The sequence below is a fragment of the Misgurnus anguillicaudatus genome, chromosome 23, assembly GCF_027580225.2.
Source record: "Misgurnus anguillicaudatus chromosome 23, ASM2758022v2, whole genome shotgun sequence".
Classification (NCBI taxonomy): Eukaryota; Metazoa; Chordata; class Actinopteri; order Cypriniformes; family Cobitidae; genus Misgurnus; species Misgurnus anguillicaudatus.
In genome coordinates, this window is record NC_073359.2 from 17,041,248 (window position 1) to 17,060,860 (window position 19,613).

At 39.2% G+C, this 19,613-nt stretch overlaps 1 protein-coding gene across 6 annotated transcripts in view; it reads right to left on the reverse strand.

Moving 5' to 3' along the window:
- shdb (Src homology 2 domain containing transforming protein D, b) overlaps nucleotides 1–15,643 on the reverse strand; it is a 39,707-nt gene extending 24,064 nt beyond the window's left edge. Inside the window, exons 1-5 of one of the 6 annotated variants that reach the window (XM_055216585.2) lie at nucleotides 13,256–13,453; nucleotides 12,477–12,637; nucleotides 12,029–12,373; nucleotides 9,251–9,401; nucleotides 3,393–3,620 (exon numbers count right to left, since the gene is read on the reverse strand). In XM_055216585.2, coding sequence (XP_055072560.2) covers nucleotides 3,393–3,620; nucleotides 9,251–9,401; nucleotides 12,029–12,367 — 718 coding nt within the window. In that variant the 5' untranslated portion in view covers nucleotides 12,368–12,373; nucleotides 12,477–12,637; nucleotides 13,256–13,453. Of the gene's footprint in view, nucleotides 1–3,392; nucleotides 3,621–9,250; nucleotides 9,402–12,028; nucleotides 12,638–13,255; nucleotides 13,454–15,476 lie in introns of those variants that run through there. The other 5 variants (XM_055216587.2, XM_055216586.2, XM_055216589.2 and 2 more) reach the window with 5 other exon arrangements.
- Nucleotides 15,644–19,613: the final 3,970 nt, after the last annotated feature.

A 19,613-nucleotide genomic window follows, 5' to 3' on the forward strand; every position in this document is an offset into this window, starting at 1 on the left:
TCCCGGTCTTGCGTCCAAAGATAGTCTGCGATAGTTTTCTGACAGTGTTCGAAATTCGGCATGATCACCGCACATAGATTTTTGCACACCTCTCTCTCTCACAAGTTCTGTACACACACCCTTGGTGTCTGTCAGTATGCTACCCTGTGACTCTGAAACCTGTTTTATACTTGATATGTCCTTAGTTGGGGCGCACAGCAAAAAAATACATAATCATAGAGTGGCAGGACATGCATTACGTGACGTGAACATCAATGAAATGCTGAAAAAGCTGCAAACAGTTTTTGCAAGTTCCTGCAGTTTTTGCAAGTTCCCGCAATTTCATCGCATAAAATTGCATAAATATCCTGCATATTCCATCGCAACAATAGTATTTTATAACAACAAACCTGGGTCGCTGTCGTGAAACATTTAACGATTACCCTGACCTAAGAGAAGCATTAAAGGGATTATACTGTATGCAACACTCTTAAATTATTCTCTTACAGTAGGTAAGGGGAATTTACCCCTTAAGTGTCATACTTAAGGAAAAAACTTAAGGTGCTTTATGCAACCGGGCCAAAACCTTTCATCCTAATTCTATTCTTTTTGTAAATTCCATCATCTAAAATTGAATCAAATGAAACATTTTCTGTTTTGACAGATGCGCACTAAATCGTGGGCGTGATGACGTTGTTGTTTTTTTTAACGCTGCTAACAATATCTATAAAGCCTACTGTCTACAAACATTAATAATATTAATATTAACATTACTATACATCGTTAGCGGTCATGTCAGCTGGGGGTTCAGGTTTTTTTGCATTAAGTTTTACATTCCTGTGCCGGCTTGCTAGGTGTTTGCTCAGATTTTAGGTGAAATTTTTCGCTGTATATAAAAGTTTTATTCCCATGCAGAGTGTACAGCGGACGCTGATGTTTTTGTCACCTTTAACTGGGTTAAACTCAAAGTAATCTCGGCACTTCCAAGCATTAAATGCTGCATGGTCTTGTTCTCTTCTGCGCTCCATGTTGTCTCTAAATGTTCAACATTACACTGACTGACGGCGCGGCGCTCATACGTCATTGTCACTCGACTCACGTCATGACACGAGACACTCTCACGAAACAAAATCAAGGTTAAATAACGCAGTAACGCAGTCTGCTTAAGGGGAAGTAACAGTAATCTAATTACTGTTTTTGCAATTGTAATCCCTACTTTACACGTTACTTGAAAAAAGTAATCGGATTACAGTAATGCGTTATTTCTAACGCGTTACTGCCCATCACTGTTGAGAACACACCACCAAACGCAAACCTTAGCAACAAAAATTGTGACGTGCTCCTATGCAAGCATTTCCTGTCCAAGTTCAGTGATAAGAACAATGCTAGTGGTCAGCATGTAAACTCCAAATAAAACAATTGCCATAAATCTTGTGTGATTTGATAAAAAAAATATTTTATATCTATCTCTATATCTCTATCTATCTCTCTCTCCACCCCTATATGTTAGCAGCACAAAGGTCATGGATTTGATTTCACACACATACTGAAAGGTACAGTTTGAATGCACCACAATTCAAAACTTTAACCCCCCCTCCAAAACACATCTCAATATTTGCGATCAGTTATTTATTTTTCCCGTCCTTCTCAATCTGAATATTACAGATTGCATATTACAGTCCACTGTACAGACTTCAGATCGACAGTAACCACAGCCCCTGTCTGGTTTCTCTCACTTTCAGCAAAAAATACCAGCGCTTTTGTGGCTGTAAACTAATGCAATTTCAATAGCGCTTAGCGCTGTGCTCATGCATGGCACTGCTGACCGCCAGCTTTGGCCTTAATTAACGGAAAGCGTGTGTGCGCGTCGGAGGGTGGGCGCGTGGGTAGAGATGATTTATTTCAGTGTCACCTTGACCCCTGACTCAGAAACACAGCTCTATTAAACAGGACAGGCCCCGCGGCAAAGCTCATCTACTGCCTACGAGTTCTGTTTCGTCTCTGCAGGACATTCACAAAAGGGCCAGTTTCACTGGATTCAATAAGATCCGTGTGGAGACGAGTGTATGCCGACCGCATACCAAAAAAAAAGGCAAAAAATGTTATAAAACCAAAACCGAAGATTTTCACTACTGCCAAAAATGAAATTAAGAATAAATGCATAAACCAAAAAAGCTTAGGGTATGAGCTATGGTTTGGCTCCTCATAAATGTACTCATTTTCATAACGCTGCCGTTAATACTAAAAGCTCGAAAATATTTGTAGAAATCTACCTGTTAGCCTTTCAATTAATTTGGAGTAAAAACACATACTGACGAAACAAAATACTGTAAATGTACTTCAAGTCACTTCAGCCAAAATGTTTACCAAATGCATTTGAATATAACATTTTAATGGAGCCTATTACTTTATCCGTATGTGACTGTTTATTTAAGAATGAACAATAACACTTTTAAAAGAAAAGACTACTGTTTTTTAATATTACATCAGAATTAATGCATACCCATATTTTTTCAACACGTGCACTTAATCCTTGTACAGCGCGTTGTGAATGTGTTAGCATTTAGCCTATCCTCATACTCATGTAACACTCTTTAAATAGGGAAAACATGGAAGTGTTTGGTGACTTCTTAATCCCTGTTTGGATTCTAAGGAATGAATGGGGCTAGGCTAAATGCTAACACATTCACAACGCGTTGTATAAAGATTAAGTGCACGCATTGAAAAAGAATCACCATGTTTTGTGCCACCATACTTACTCATGTAACTACTCATGTAACGATCCTTAAATAGGAAAAACATGGAAGTGTTTGGTGGCTTCTAAATTCATCCCTGTTTGGATCCTAAGGAATGAATGGGGCTAGGCTAAATGCTAACATATTCACGACACGCTATACAAAGATTAAGTTGAAAAAGATAGGCATGTATTAATTTGTCTAAGTTGAGGTAAGAACATGGTAAAATATTGAAAAACGGTGGTGTTTTCCTTTAACACTTTAGAAATTACACACTTGTGAATGTAATAATAATTTCGCAATTTGTTTGTTAATTTCGTATTTTGACTGTCTGTTAATAGAGAAATATTCCCCCAAGTTTTTATGTTTGCCAGTAGGGGTGAACTTAGTCTCACGTAGCCTTCCTCCTGAAGGTCTGGAAACCATGGCAGCTTTAAATGGCCAAGGACTGCACAAGAGGCCATATGATTGACACGTGAAGCAACCAATCACGTTTCGCTTTGTGCCGCATCATGTTTAAGGCCTTGAAGATGTCAGCACAATAACAGAGCGGTGTGCAACCATAATTCACGAATGTCTCTAGTTTATAACAAGAATTGCAAACACTGCTTAAACCAAAATTAAGGTACAAAACTAATAAACTGGTCTCAGATCAGACTTTCTGATGTAATTGCTTACCTGCAAATGCTTTTGAAATATGTTCCTTTTTCCACTCCCATGGTTGGTCGTATTCGTCGGCTGGCCTCTCATCGTCTTGCGGCAGTCGGCTCTCCCTGCCCTCCTCAGGCAGATCAGGCTGTCCGGGGACTCGCTCCTCGTATGGGGTGTCATAGAGCTGCACCTCCCCTCTCCCCCATACACCTCCTCCACCAGTTCTTCTTTGCAACTCTGCAACATCCATCAAACCTGTTACATTCATTTACATTGAATTACCCCACATTTAATAATAATAAACTCACTTTACGTTTCCATTTGAAGCCATTTTGCATTACCAATCAAACCACAAACTACGTCCCATAAAATGACAACTGTGGTTGGTCAGGCAGTCTCTTCTTAAGTGTGCGGTTTTTGGTCAGCACATGGTGCAATGTGCACCAGACTTTAAATCAATAGCCTGTCGCTGCTACTCTCATAGCCGATCCTGGCAGCTTCAAGTAAGGTTTCGATGGAGACAGTGGCATGTGTTTATTAAAACGGTGCGAGACAGGCAGCGCTGTTAAATCAAGACGCAACAATAAATCAATACACTATGTTTCCTGGGCTCCGCAGCTGGGCTCCTTCGCCTGGGCCACATTAATTATGAAAATGCCTTGCGATGAGTGGCGTGGTATGAATTTGAAGGAGAGGCAAATTGTGTTTGCACAGCTTGGCGAAGGCTCTGGGTTTCATATGAGGGGGCTTAACAAAGAGAGAGAGGTGGGTGTGTGTGAGTCCAATCTCAAGGACTGAGGGTCTCTTGTATCTCCCGATAGGCATTTTCATTTTCATTATTATCGCTCTCAAGCAACAAACACCAATCCACTGGATGTCTGAATGACCTTTAAGAGCTTGTTAGCATAAATTAAGGTCTGTTATAAATAGAATTAGCTGCACTTACATTACGAACATTATGGTGTGTGCACACCAATATCAAAGCGAATATTCGTATCTGGTTACTCACGGGATTATTTGTTTTCGCGTCACTCACGTAAACGAAAACAATGCTCTCCTTTATTTTCTGATACAAACCGAACAGGTCAAACCAAATGTGTCAATAAACTTTTAAACTAACTGGCTTAAACGTCTGCACGTCATCATGCGTATTTCAATCGTATCGCCCAATTCGCGGCTTTCGCATCGCCTGGCTTACGTTTGCTTCTATTCGTGTCTTTGCATTGACTTTGTAACTGTGGGTTCACACCAGCCGCTTTTGAGGTGCAAATTCGCGTCTACCACATCTAGTTTGGCCCTTGAACATTCTGAGTTTACTCGCTTCATTGGTGAAATTCTAGTCATTGAGACATTCACACGAAAATTCGCTTCATGGGAGGGGCTTTTGCGACTCCACTCGCTTCCTGTAATCACATCAATACTAGAGCAAGCTCCTGATTCGTTAACGCAGCGCGTTTTTCTGCCAAAGTTCACATTTTTCAACTCGCGCGTTTCCCGCGGCATTCGCAAAGCTAGATGCGCAAATGAGGCGGAATCGCGTCTACCGCGCCGCGCTAAATGCCTCATTCGTGCCGTGAGACCTCCAGATACGCGTCAACGTGTCTTCACATTGACTTGACATTGTAATCACTCGCGCTTGAAGCCCCTACCGCGGCTGGTGTGAACGCAGCATAATGTAATCCATTTGTGCAAATAATTATATTCACATTTGGTGTGCGCACACACACACACACACACACACACACACACACACACACACACACACACAAACAATAATTGATGTTAATCCAAGCTTAAAGGGATAGTTCAGAAAAAATCATCATTTACTCCCCCTTAATTTTTTTTTCAAACCTTTATAAATTACTTTGTTATGCTGAACACAAAGGAAGATATTTCCAGAAAGTTTGCAACTAAGCAGATCTGGGGCACCATTGACTTCCATATTAGGAAAAAATATACTATGGAAGTGAATGGTGACCCCGATCTGTCTGGTTACAAACATTCTTCAAAATATCTTCACTTGTGTTCAGCAAAACGTTCAGTAACTTTAGGGTAAGTAAGGGTGCTTTCACATCTGTAGTTCGGTTCATTTTGTCCAGACTAAAGGCAAAAAATTATAGCTTTTTTAGCAGTATTGGTTCCTTTTCACACCACACTGATTGCTCTGGTCTGCACAATTTGAAAGAACCAAAATGTAGTCATGTGATAACATCCACATCACTCATTGGCCGTATTGAACATATTTTCTAAAATGATTCTTGATTAGTCAGAATCAACGTGCGGGAAAATCCAACGGAACCCTGAAAGTAAACAAAAAGAAGGAAAATACAGCAGACACCATAGAAAGATGACTGCACGCTGTAATTATGTTCAAGGTCATTATATACAACATAGTTTGTATACAGCACTCTAGGCAAACTCTTCATTTCCAGAATGAAGCATGGATGTGTCTTGAAAACAACTTTTTAATGCACTGCAAACGGCGAAGCCACCAAATTTCTATGAGGCTCCTCACCTCCTCGCAACTCCAGGTATGTCCGTGACCTGCAATTGTGCCAATATTGCTAATAGAAACTGTCAACAAACACTTCCTCATCCCATAATGCACAGCGTAGCTGACTACGTAGCTGGTTGAGTCTTAATTTGTCACGTATGATCGGGTGGCGATTTTGGCGTTTCCCATGGAATAGTATGTCATACAGGACCGTTTGCCACTGTATGTTAGTATTAACGATGACAGTGGGGCTTCTGGCCTTAGCCAAATGAGTTTCTGTTACTGTTTTAAAGATCAGATGGGGGCCCCATACATAGATTCGCCCTGGGCCCACAAATTTGCTAAACCCTCAACTATGGGTAATATACTTATGCCGCAATAATTAGCCTGTCTGGAACTGAGCTGACTTAAACCACATCACTGAGTGACACTTGCATTACATGTGAACAGCCCCTACGCTAATAGGATTTTGGTTCTCTCTCCATGTCTCGTCATATCTCCCAAGTGTTTATTCCTCCTAGGACTTTTTTTCTCCCAGGGAGTCAGCCTTCATTGGCTTAACTTAGCACCCTCTTCTATACATTACATTAGTAATACGGTCACTTATAATGTTGATTCATAGCCGCAGCAAATTCTGCTGCTTATGCTATCTGTATTATGATTTTTCTGTGTTTTTCCCTGCTTCTATTAATGTAAAGCTGCTTTGAAACAATTACCAATTGTGAAAAGCGCTATATTAATAAAATTGAATTGACTACGGCAGCTGGTTTAGTCCAAAAATTTGCAGTACTTTTAGCAGTTAGGTCTGTTGGGTCTCGGTTCGCGTTCTCTTCACAAACGAACCGCTTCAAGGAGGTCTCGGTCTGCTTGTTTCGTCCGCTTTTGGTGTGCACCCGAGGTTGATTGCTGCATTCTCACCTGCCCAAACGAACCACACCAAGTGAGCTATCGAACTCTGATACGATTCAACCGAACTAAATAAGATAGTTTTTTGCTGAACTATCCCTTTAATTCATAGTCATAAAAGTGTTAAGTGTGAGTTCTATCCAAAAACATTCAAAAACTGCCTAAACATCAAAAATTATAAAAAGCATGGCCACATTTGGGATGGGCTGCCTGGAAAGATCTACATGGGTTTTAGTGAGAGAGAAAAAGCCGGACAAAGAAAAATGGGAAGCCTTGTAGTGAGACGACAAACTTTAACCTTCACACCTTTCTTCTATTGGGCGCCTTCTCCGTTTCCATAGCGACAAGGAGGCGACCCTGAGGGACAAACCCGGAGGAGGGAGGAGGCTGTGGGAGAGCGTGTGTTGATGGTGAACATTTATGACGGGTGAGGGAGGGGACCGCTAGATTCCACCGTACCTGAACACCGACAGCGAATGAGATGAGATATTAACCTGTAGAGACGGACTGAAACTCAACGAGGCTGCCTTGAAGGCAACAAAGATCTGAGGAGAAATTTAGATGGATGTTGGGGGGCTAGAACCAGAAAATGACTTCAACGGGGTGATATTCTGCAACAATGACTGTTTAACTATATTTTATCTGTTACGCATGTTAATTTTAAAATTACTAATCTTGAAAGTTGAATTTGCATAATTTAAGGAAACATTAAAATAAACAAATGCTATACATACTTATATATGTGTTACTATAGCTCAATATGTACAGTGATGGCAATGTTAATACTCCCAGCATCCGCTATAATTTCTCTGTTTTACCCTCGAGACACATTTACTTGAATGAACTGCAAGCCCCTTAGGATAAAAGCGTCTGCTGAATGCTAAATGTAACTCGGAAAGAATGAAAAATGGACCGATTACATAAACATGTTTAAAGAGACTTAAAGGGAAAATTAACAGTGAGTCATTGTTTAAACGACGGGGTGTCTGACAACGTCTGAGGAGTCACTGGGAACCGACTAATGATTCATTTTTAGAGCACTTAAAAGTGCACTTCACTCTCTTCATCTGACGTAAAGGCAAACCAGACTCCCCTGGGTTGGGGAAAACAAAAAAGATACAGACAGATCTCCTGTATCTAAAGTGGGTATCACAGAAACAGAGATGCTGCAGCATCAATGTTTAATTGGTTATAAGTCATACAATATTGACATTACAGCGTGACCTCAATATACAGGATACACAAAAAATACATATCGAAGACATCTGGTCAAACAAAAAAATAAACATGAGATTTGGTTTGTCTTTTTATAGATTACTTCCAGCTATTTTGGGGTTAGAAAGAACCAATAAATATAATAACAAAATATTTTTCTTTGAAAATGAAGCAGTGTAATTGTCCACGATTGTGTACAACAGGTTCCATTTACACAGAATTAAGTATTATGGTGACATCAAACATCAAAAAATGTGATGTCCATGTGTGTGGACCCACCAGGTCTTAGGAGGTTAAAGGTGCCATGTGGAACTTTTAGAAGGATCTCTTTATAGAAATGCAATATAATATACATATCAGTGGTGTCTAAAGACCTTACAAAATTATATGTATTGTTTTTATTACCTTCGTGGGTTTTGTCACTACGTTGTCTTACCGTGGGTTCACACCAGCCGCGTTTGAGGTGTCAAATTCGGGTGTACCGCGCCTAGTTTGGCACTTGAACAGTTTGAGTTTACTCGTCATTCGTCCGTGAAATTCTAGTCAGAGACATTCACGCGGAAATTTGCGACAACTTCTGTGTCTCGCTCGATTCCTGTAATCACGTCACTACTAGAGCAAGCTCCTGATGGGATAACACGACACGTTTTTCCGCCAAAGTTCAAATTTTTCAATTCGTGCGTTTGCCGCGGCAATGCTCAATTTACGCCATTCGCGCGAATGAGGCGGAACCGCGCTAAACGCCTCATTCGCACCGCAAGACCTCCAGACGTGCGTTAACATCTTCACGTTGACTTAACATTGAAATCACTCGCGCTTGACACCTCTACAGCGGCTGGTGTGAACGCATCATTAGACGATGACGTGTTTGTCCTGTGGTGGCTACCGTAGCTTCACTACGCCTTTCGAAAAGGTGGGGTGAGGCGTGCACTGAGCCGTTGGTTGCAATTCACATGCCGCTAATTGTCCCACATTGCAACTATAACCAACCTTCGAGGTTAAATTCAAAAATTACTTTCAGAATATTTCTTGTAAATAAAAGGGCAATTTCTACAGAAGACAGGACTAATGTCAGAGCCGATGGTGTAGTGGGCAGCGCTCCGACATGTTGTGCTTTCGCACTTTCGGCGAGTTCGATTCCCGGCTTGTGGTCATTTGCCGATCCCATACCCTCTCTCCTCCCTGTACTTTCCTGTCCTCTCCTCATTCACAGTTAATAAAGTCAAAAACGGCCAAAAATATAACTATATAAAAATATAACTGGACTAACCTGTGATCACTTTTTGGGCCTCATAGGGCTCCATATAGCCATTGTTTTCTGGAGTGGTCAGGCCCTGGATAGTTTCGGGACGCAGCTCCAGACGAGCATCAAACGGGTCGGAGTAGTCATTATCTCCCAGGACTGGAGCTGAAGGGACGACCTGAACCAAACATGAAAAAAGGTCATGTGACAATGTCGAGAAGGAAGACAACACATTAATTTATTATCTGCGTCAAAACTGGAGATGAATCAAGGAAAATTATTTTATAAAAATCCAAATTAAATTTACTCCCATTGAAAGTATTACATCAGGGTACGTTTTAAATGAGAATGATGTACTAAAAACGTTAAGTTTTTACTTTGCGTTTTTATATACACAGATGACAACGTAATCAAACGATTCACAAGGAGCTGCGAAAACTGTTTAAAAACTCTGTATTAGGCATGCAAGGCCAGTAGTTTGCAATGTCACATGATTTCTAAGAACGTAATGCACATTTGCATGATGTTACCATTTTCACGTTTTTCGCAAATTTGCGTTTTGGTCGTTTAGACTTAAAGCAAAACCAAATAGTTTTTTTTACATTAAAATAACGTTTCCAAAAAAGTTTCAGTGTTTCATCCACTCAAAACAGGGTGAATGGCACTTTCACATTCGCTTTGCAGCCCTCTATCGGCCAAAACCGCTCTAAAGAAGTTTCCAACCGTCGGGTAGTGGTCCTGTAGTTCGAGTGAAAACTACAAAAACTTGCTTTACGGCAGACCTACAATCCAATCAGAGCCAGCTATGCTGCAGTATTAACGACAGTGGTAATGAACAATTACGCTTCTAACCTGTAGGGGGAGCAAAGAGCAAAAACTCTTTAGTGTTGCTTTAATGCCAAAGTATGGTCCAATTTTTACATGTACGCGCAAGTCTGCGTGACAAAAAGAGTGTGTGTGTACTGTACCGCCGGATTTTTAAAAATCACATACATTGTCCAGGTACAGGCTGTGCATTCAACTGTGTGCGTACGTTCGTGTATGCGCAAAAAACAGACTATACCCAGGGTATACGATAATGGTATTGTTTTCTTAAAACGTGCATTTTGAAATCTGTTTTCAGAAGTTTGCATTTTAATGCCCCCAAAATGCCGTATAAATAAACGGCTAACATGATTAAAGCGATTTTAGTTGTAAATAGTGTCATGTAAATGGCTCCACAAAGACCACATGCCCAACTGGGGTACACAAAGCCACAACACCATATAGCACAAGGCAACAAAAACTGTCAGACATGACGCCTTCTCCCGTTCAGCAGGAGGAGGTTGTTAGGAAGTGTTGATGAGTGTGTTAGGAAGTACACTTGCTTCCTGATCCAGACACAGAGGATCCCGCAGCTTTAAACTGGCACTGGGACAATTACAAAGGTGGCCATATGGTCCCAAAAGAAGAGTTTTGGCCGATGTCTCTGGACGTCAGAATAGAACAAAAAAAAAACACGGAAAGCAACAACCTCCCAATTTCTTACCAGCCGCAATGCAAATCGCCCATTGTCTGGTTGATCTTTAACAAGAATAAGGGGACTATCAATTTGAAATGTTCATTAGGAACGCAATAAAAACTTAATGAGGATTACGGTAAAAATTAATGGTGGATTGATGCGTGGCAGCGCTCGCATGCTGCATTTAAGACAATGGCTTAAAGCGCTGCACTTTAATTGAAATATAAATAGATGGCATTACAGGCTTTTCTCAAGCCAAACCAATCAAATCCTTCATCACTGGAAACGAATACAATCAATGTGTTTTCACTGAAGCATCTACAGGTCTTTGCTGATCTAGGAGTCGGTTTGTGCGTGCATCTCAACTGTCTGTCAGTATCGAGTCTTTCCTTAGTGTCTGATCACAGAAACGTTCCTTGTGGGTATTCTCCATGGGACCACCCCTCCCCACAAGCCTAACTAAACTCTATGTATTATTCAAAGGCTTTAGCTGTGGTGGATCAAGGGGTTTTGACACCTCTGAGAAAAGAAATCTAACGCGGGGTTAACACGAAAGATTGTTTCAACAGCACTTATTTGACAGTTTGTTTTATGTCTTTCGTGACCTGATAGGTTTGGATATGAAACCTTCATGTGTGTAACTACTTTGTGTGATGTTTAATTGCTGGATAATACTGTTGTTTTCACAACAGTGGTGATGTTGCAGTTGCCATTATAAATAGGTGGCAATATCTCTTAAAGGGGCCATGGCATGAAAATCTGACTTTTTCCATGTTTAAGTGCTATGATTGGGTCCCCAGTGCTTCTATCAACCTAGAAAATGTGAAAAAGATCAACCCAGTAACTTGAAAAAATAGATTGTTGAAATTTAGCTCTCCTTATGATGTCATAAGGAGCTCTTATTATAATAATACCACCCCTTAATCTGCACTATCCAACCACAGCACTGCCATTTAGTGCAGAGAAAAGCACAATTGAGTTTTAATTGCATGCAACAAACCACCATTATTGTGATCAGTGTTTGAATTTCATCAGCTCATTTGCATTTTAAAGGACACACCCAAAACGGCATATTTTTGCACACACCTACAAAGTGGCAATTTTAACATGCTATAATAAATTATTTATATTATATTTTGAGCTAAAACTTCACATGTGTGCTCTGGGGACACCAAAGATTTATTTGACATCTTAAAGTCTTGTGCCATGGCCCCTTTAAAAGCCTAATTTTTTGCCATATTTCAACTGAAAGCGGGGCATGTGATTTTGGGCTAATATTGTGCTTTGAACCATCTGCAGCTTACCGGATCTGTCGGTTCCTCCAGAGACACAGAACTCAAGAGTATCTTGCTCCGTCCCAAGTCTTGCGATTCCACCTTGATGAGGCGATGTTTCGGCGAAACCACCTTGATATCCAAGCTCGTGGTTTTTAGAGGAGAACCAAAGCCCGTGTGAAACACTTCAGTCTGCCCATTTTCGTTTCTCGCCCTGTTTTCAAAATCTTCGTACGGGTCTTCAAAGTCCAGGTTTTTCTGAGCACGATATGCCTTCAGTATCTCGCTCTCAGTGTAGTCCGGTTTGGGTGGTTGAGGGGGCACCCGCTTGCTCCCGAAACTTAAGTAGTCTTTAAACCACTTTGCCATTCTGATCTGTTTACAAACACCCAACGGAATCAAGAATACAAAAGTGAAGCCTTTCTCCTTTGTTAGACGACCGTCGTCTGAAGATTTTGGATGTAGTATTTAATTTTACCAAAATATGTTGGCGGCAGGACCATCATGCATAGCAGAATTCATGTTTCAGGACAAACGTGGCACCCAAGGTCAATCCCTGGGAACAACAACCAGGTATCACAGATGGTCCATGACTGTCATTGATCTGAAGATCTGAAGGTTTTTTCAACAGTTGGTTGTCTGAAAATAAATTATAAAAAAATGACATAAGCATACGCAAATAATAAGCAAGCATGAAACAATTACACAGACCTTCTTAAATCTGGCAGGTAATGGTTTGACAATACACATTCATACATATGATAAGTAAGAAGATGGTTTTAAGAGCTGGTTAAATATTATTTAGATATTAACTGCAGTTTAATTTGAGTCATTTAAAAAAACACTGTGGGGAAGTGAAGCTATACGTCTAAACCGATTACTGTAAAAAGCAGCTGAAGAACAAAAGCAAACAAACTACTGGTTTCACACGTGCTTCTGATGATGCGCAACTCACTCACGAGGACACACAATAGAGCGTTTCTGTTCAGCTACAAGGAGACATTATTTCACACAACCGCTTAAAAACAAGATTATAGTTAACTGTACACAAATCTGAACCGAACAACTCTGATCTCATGCAACGAACTTCTCGTGTAAACTAAAAGCGAACGCGCTTTTGAGAGCAACAGCCGCAGTTTTATTTCAGATCAAACATTTGTTGACAATGACAAACATATAATGTTATGAATGAATTATGCTTATTTATCAGTAAATAAACAGCGTTGTGAAGATCAAGTTGTTGTTGTTGTTACTTACAGAATTCCTGGTTTATGTTTTCATAAAACTCCAGACGCGTTCCCCGCGTTACGAATGTTACAATGTTTCAAAAGAGGAACTGAAGCCGCGTCAATAGCATTTTTTCAACCATATGTGTATGAGAACAACATTGACGCTCGTCTGATTGTAACTGAGCGAATGGACACACATACACATACTGAGTGAGTGAGTGAGAGAGACAGTGAGAGAGTATTGGAGCGTTTAAAGGGGAGGTGCATACATACAGAGGTGCTGGATTTTCCGCTTAGCCGATTATTATTAGATATTAAATAGCTCCTGCGTGTCATATGAAAATATAAATGTTATATAGGTCAGTCATTTTGATGGGTTTATCTTTGCGTTCAATCGAATTTACAAAAAATAGCATAAACCAAGAATTGGTTACAAACAGCTAATATCAGCTTTCAGAACAGACAGACAGATAGATAGATGAGTGGGTGGGTGGATGAATGATTGGTTGAATGGATGGATGGATGGACATATAGACTGGAATACAGAGAGTCAGATAGAAGTACAGGTGGTTAGAGACAGACAGATAGATAAACAGACTGACAAACAGACAGATAAAAGTTTGAATACATAGATAGATAGATTGATAGACAGGCAGGCATGCAGACAGATAAATGTATGGATGGATGGATGAATAGATCCATGATGATAGATAGAAGAAATATCTGCAATAAATGTAACAGCGCTGACATGTACTAAGACAGCTTGTAGAGAGAGACAGATTAATAAAAAGACTGACAGACAGACAGACAGACAGATAGATAGATAGAAATATCTGCAATAAATGTAACAGCGCTGACACATACTAAGACAGCTTGTAGAGACAGACAGATAGATAAATAAAGACAGACAGACAGAAAGAAATATCTGCAATAAAGGTAACAGCACTGAGAAATAGACTGACAGACAGCTTGTAGAGACAGACAGATAGATAAATAGATAGACTAACATACAGACAGATAGAAGTATAGATAGAAGATAGATAGATAGACAGACAGGCAGGCAGGCAGATAGATAGATATAAGTATGGACTCACAGACCGACAGACAGAATGGATAGACAGACAGACAACAGGTATAGGTAGATAGATAGGTAGGTAGGTAGGTAGACAGACAGACAGGCAGGCAGATAGAAGTATGGATAGACAGACAGACAACAGGTATAGATGGATAGACAGACAGACAGACAGACAACAGGCATAGATAGATAGATAGATAGATAGATAGATAGATAGATAGATAGATAGATAGATAGATAGATAGATAGATAGATAGATAGATAGATAGATAGATAGATAGATAGATAGATAGATAGATAGATAGATAGATCTGCAATAAATATAACAGCGCTGACATGTACTAAGACAGCTTGTAGAGACAGACAGATAGATAAATAAATACACTGAAAGACAGACAGATAGAAGTATGGATAGATAGACAGACAGGCAGGCAGACAGACAGACAGACAGACAGACAGACAGACAGAAGTATGGATAGACAGACAGACAGGCAGACGGCAGGCAGACAGACAGACAGGCAGAAGTATGGATAGACAGGCAGACAGACAGACAGACAGAAGTATGGATAGACAGGCAGGCAGACAGACAAATAGAAGTATGGATGTATAGACAGGCAGACAGGTGTATAGGCAGGTAGAAAGACAGATATTTAGATGGTTGAAATATCTGCAGTAAATGTAACAGCATTGATATGTAGGCTCTTAAGACAGCTGGTAAATGAGATTCATATTAATTAAAGGGAAAACACCTAGAGAAGCTTTCACACCTGTGGACTGGGTTGTCAATCTCACAGGAATATAACAGGTTCACAAATGTGTTAATGATGTGAAGCTGTGTAAGTGCTAATGCTCAACAAAAATCTCTTTTAGTAAAACCACACATTTGCTAGAAGTAGAAATATACCAGTAGTATATTTTATTAAGGCTAAGCTTTTAGGACAGTAAAATACAACACCTAACCTATTTTTCTGTTAAGATATATAATATAAAACACATCTTTATGTAGTGATGTTCAGATTCAGGTTTTATGGAAGAACACTTGTATTGCCAAAGCATGTATATGTTTTTGGACCTATATCTTTATCTATAAATATAAATATACAGTGTTTTCTTCTTGAACTCTGAATCTTAATATCTCCCTATAAAGATGCTTTTATGAGAGCCATGATCTCACTCTTTTTCTCCCTCATCCTCAAGAGGGATGAGGTCATAGCAGACACCAACCGCTACCCCCAACCAGCATCGACACACATCTTCTGCTCACTTTTCTAAATTGCCCCTTTCAATCGGGGACATGTTAGAGAGGAAGGGCCTCCTGGGACAAAGAAAAGACCAGGAGAAGCGGTGGAAATTGCCCTTTACTTGAAAGAGAAAAAAACAAGGAAATGGTTAACATCTATATTGCATTTATTTATATCATTTTAATAAAAAGTGGAAAAAACCCACTGTATGCATTTTCTTATCCTCTGGTATATACTGTATATGCACAATACTGTATATTTGAAGCTTACATAATTGTGTGTTTATAGTATTTGTTATTTATATTCTTAGGTATGTTACATTTTCAGATTATGATATCTGATAAAGGCATGTCTTTTTTGGTCAATATGTCTATCTTAGCACTGTAGAACCAGATGTGGACTCCGTGTTAATAAATGCTTTGTGCTTTCTGCCCCCATGCGGTCATTTTGGTGTATTGCTGCTAAAGCACATATTCAATTTTATGGCTAACTCTTCTAAATAAACCACAAAACATTGCTTAATGAATTATGTTAATTTAAATACAAATTATGTTTAAGCCGTAGATGCCTAAATGACTGAAAATACTGAAAAAATTACAATATAATTATTTTTATATATAGAAAAGATACCTGCCCGGGAAAACTGATTTGGCACCTGGCTTTTAAAACCGTCGCTGATTGGCTTAAATACGTATTTTTAACATTTAAAGTTAAGCTTAGCACCTGTATTTTATCGTTTGTATCAAGTTCATCATCTTATCTGATTATATAAACAACACATTCTGTTAGAGAAAGAGATAAGCGTAACGCTCACATGATACCTGTGTGTACAACATGCGGTGCACGCACCTGCCAATCAAACACGCTACTGCCCGCCCCTCGTATCTGATTGGTCAGATTTGTGCCCAGTCAGGCAAGTCCAACAGACATGTGTTTTTTGCACATGACGTCATTGTCGGACGGGGCATCCCATAGTGGGCATCTCATACAGCAGGTCTACAAACATTTAAAGTAAGTATTTTGTATTTTATTTCCGAATCAAAACATCGTTTATATGCTTCACATTGTTGTGTTTGCTACATAAATGTGGTTATCATAGCAATAGTTGCTATTTACAGTCTACTATGGTACAAACTAAATATTGGTGTACAGATATTATTGCTTCAACGTCATCAGTTTTGATGTAGTAGCCTAATTTAATTTGACTGAACCGCAGACGTATTGATCTGTCTATAATGGGTATTAATGCATATATGTTCATATTCTTTAGAGAAACTTGTGTGAATAAACCATATATTATTAATCTCTCAATGAAGATTTATGCTTTGTTTTTATTCTTTATAGTTAATGCACATTCTTAAGACGAGATGAAAACGTTAAAGGCAAAGTTTAAGAAGACAGAGGTAAGATCCAGACATACTGAATGTGTTTATAGTCGTTTATCTTCAACATTTTGTAATTCATTTGAACTCAACTAGTCTGTATTTATCAATACTGTGATACTGTATATGGAGTACGACATGGCAGATGCAAACGTCTTTGACCGGTAGAGGATCAGGCCAGCCTGTAGACGAGGGTCGTAACCAGAGATCTCTACAAGTGTTCAATTATTGAAAACCACTCATTCACACACATGCTCACAAACTCAGTGTGTGGTGTACACTGTGTTCCTGTATGGTTTTAGAGGTGTCATTTATGAATAGATTTTATTTTAAGTTTCAAAGTTTTTGTGATTTCACAACATGCAATATTCTTAATAGGGCTGTGCAATATATTGAAATCAGGGTATTGTGGTACAGGGTAGCAGTGGTACCGAGCCCCTAAGGTGACATTGGAGTAAAAAAAATCTGGAGTTTAGTTTCATGTGCTCACGTGAAACTTTCATGTGCTCGCGCGAGACCTTCATGTGCAGATTTTTTTTTGTTTAGTTTTGCGTGCTCACGTGAAAGCGAAAGTTTCATCTGCGCACGCGATAGTTTCACATGCGCACGCGATAGTTTCACATGCGCACACGAAAGTTTCACGTGAGCACGCGAAACTAAACACGGAAGTTTCACATGAGCACGCGATAGTTTCACGTGCGTACGCGAAAGTTTCACGTAAGCACGCGATAGTTTCACGTGAGCATGCAAAACTAAACTTTATTTTATTTTTGCTCCATGTCCCCTTAGGGGCTATCTACTATGGTTTGCAATAAATGAGATTTATTTTTAATCATTCAAAAAGTAACATATGGCCAAAGTTGTATGTGTGCATGTGCAACTGCACATGATAGTAGTAATATTTATTTTTATTCATTTTTGTTTGTTTGTTTACATTATTAAAATGTCTGTTTGTTTTATGCGGAAGTTGTTGTGATGCTTTCTTTTCTCTGAAATATAAATCATGTGTTGGTTATGTAATGAAAAAATATATATTTTATTACAATTTAAATTAATTTTAGAACAAGAAATATTTTATCGCATACCGAATAGCGCTTGATTTAGCATGCTTTCGCATTTTTCTTCAGTATCGCACAGCCCTATTTCTTAAATCATTAATATTTATCAGACACTTTATTAAAAGTAACTTACATTGCATATATACACTCACCTAAAGGATTATTAGGAACACCGTACTAATACTGTGTTTGACCCCCTTTCGCCTTCAGAACTGCCTTAGTTCTACGTGGCATTGATTCAACAAGGTGCTGAAAGCATTCTTTAGAAATGTTGGCCCATATTGATAGGATAGCATCTTGCAGTTGATGGAGATTTGTGGAATGCACCAACAGGGCATGAAGCTCACGTTCCACCACATCCCAAAGATGCTCTATTGTGTTGAGATCTGGTGACTGTGGGGGCCATTTTAGTACAGTGAACTCATTGTCATGTTCAAGAAACCAATGTAAAATGATTTGAGCTTTGTGACATGGTGCATTATCCTGCTGGAAGTAGCCATCAGAGGATGGGTACATGATGGTCATAAAGGGATGGACATGGTCAGAAACAATGCTCAGGTAGGCCGTGGCATTTAAACGATGCCCAATTGGCACTATTACTAGTTTACCTTTTCTGCACGCTAATCAAAGACAGTAAAAGATGCTAACAGGAAGTCATTGGCAGAGTGAAAGGCTAATGGCGGCCCGCCTATTTCACCAAGGAAACTTGTCTATACACTGTAAAAAGTAAAATTTGGATCAACTTAAAAACTACTTCAATTAGCAACCTCTTAAAGAAGTTTTTTTACTTATATTTTCTCAATTTGAGTAAAAATGTAAGGTGAAAAAATTACACCTAAAATATTTAAACATTTTCAACCACTTTTGAAACATTTTCACTTAATTGAGAAAGGTTAAGTTGAATTTTTTTTTAATTTTTATGTGTTACCAATTTTTTAAGTTGATCCAACTTTAACTTTTTACATTCTACAGTCCACAGTATAAGAATTACATCTTAATAGACTCAAACCATGATCTTGGTGTTGCTAGCCCCATGATCTACCAACTGAGCTAAAGTAAATAATGTCATGCAATCCCATTTTATTGGGTGAAACCCAAACACGTGTATGTTTGCCTCCAGTCGAGGTGCTGTGTATCGGATTTGAGGTTATGTTGGGATGAACAGATAGATGACCCACCATAGGGGAGAGAAAGTGGGTTGGTTGTTTTCATCTCATCTTTCATTGAAACCTCATGTGTGGGTCAGATGTCCAGTGATACTATCTGCTAATGGTGGGGGTCTGATGAAGTGATGGATCTGTCAGATAAAGTTTACAAAGTCTGAATGTGTGTAAAAACAGATATTTTTTATTCTAGAAAGCATTTTATTGGATATAAATGTGGACACGCCCCTAAATAAAAGGCGAGTCATCCATATTTTAATCTGTTTTTCAGAATGGGATCAATTTTAAATAGCTTATTGATATTGGCTTTAAGGTGGATTGTTATCATACAACATTTATGCAGTATCATAAGCAGATTTTAATACAGAATGAGTTGGTCCTCAAGACCACAAACCCCTGGGAGGGGTTGCAGTACCCAAACAATTTTAAACAGTCTTACTGCTGACTCTGCAGTTTCCCATTGTGCT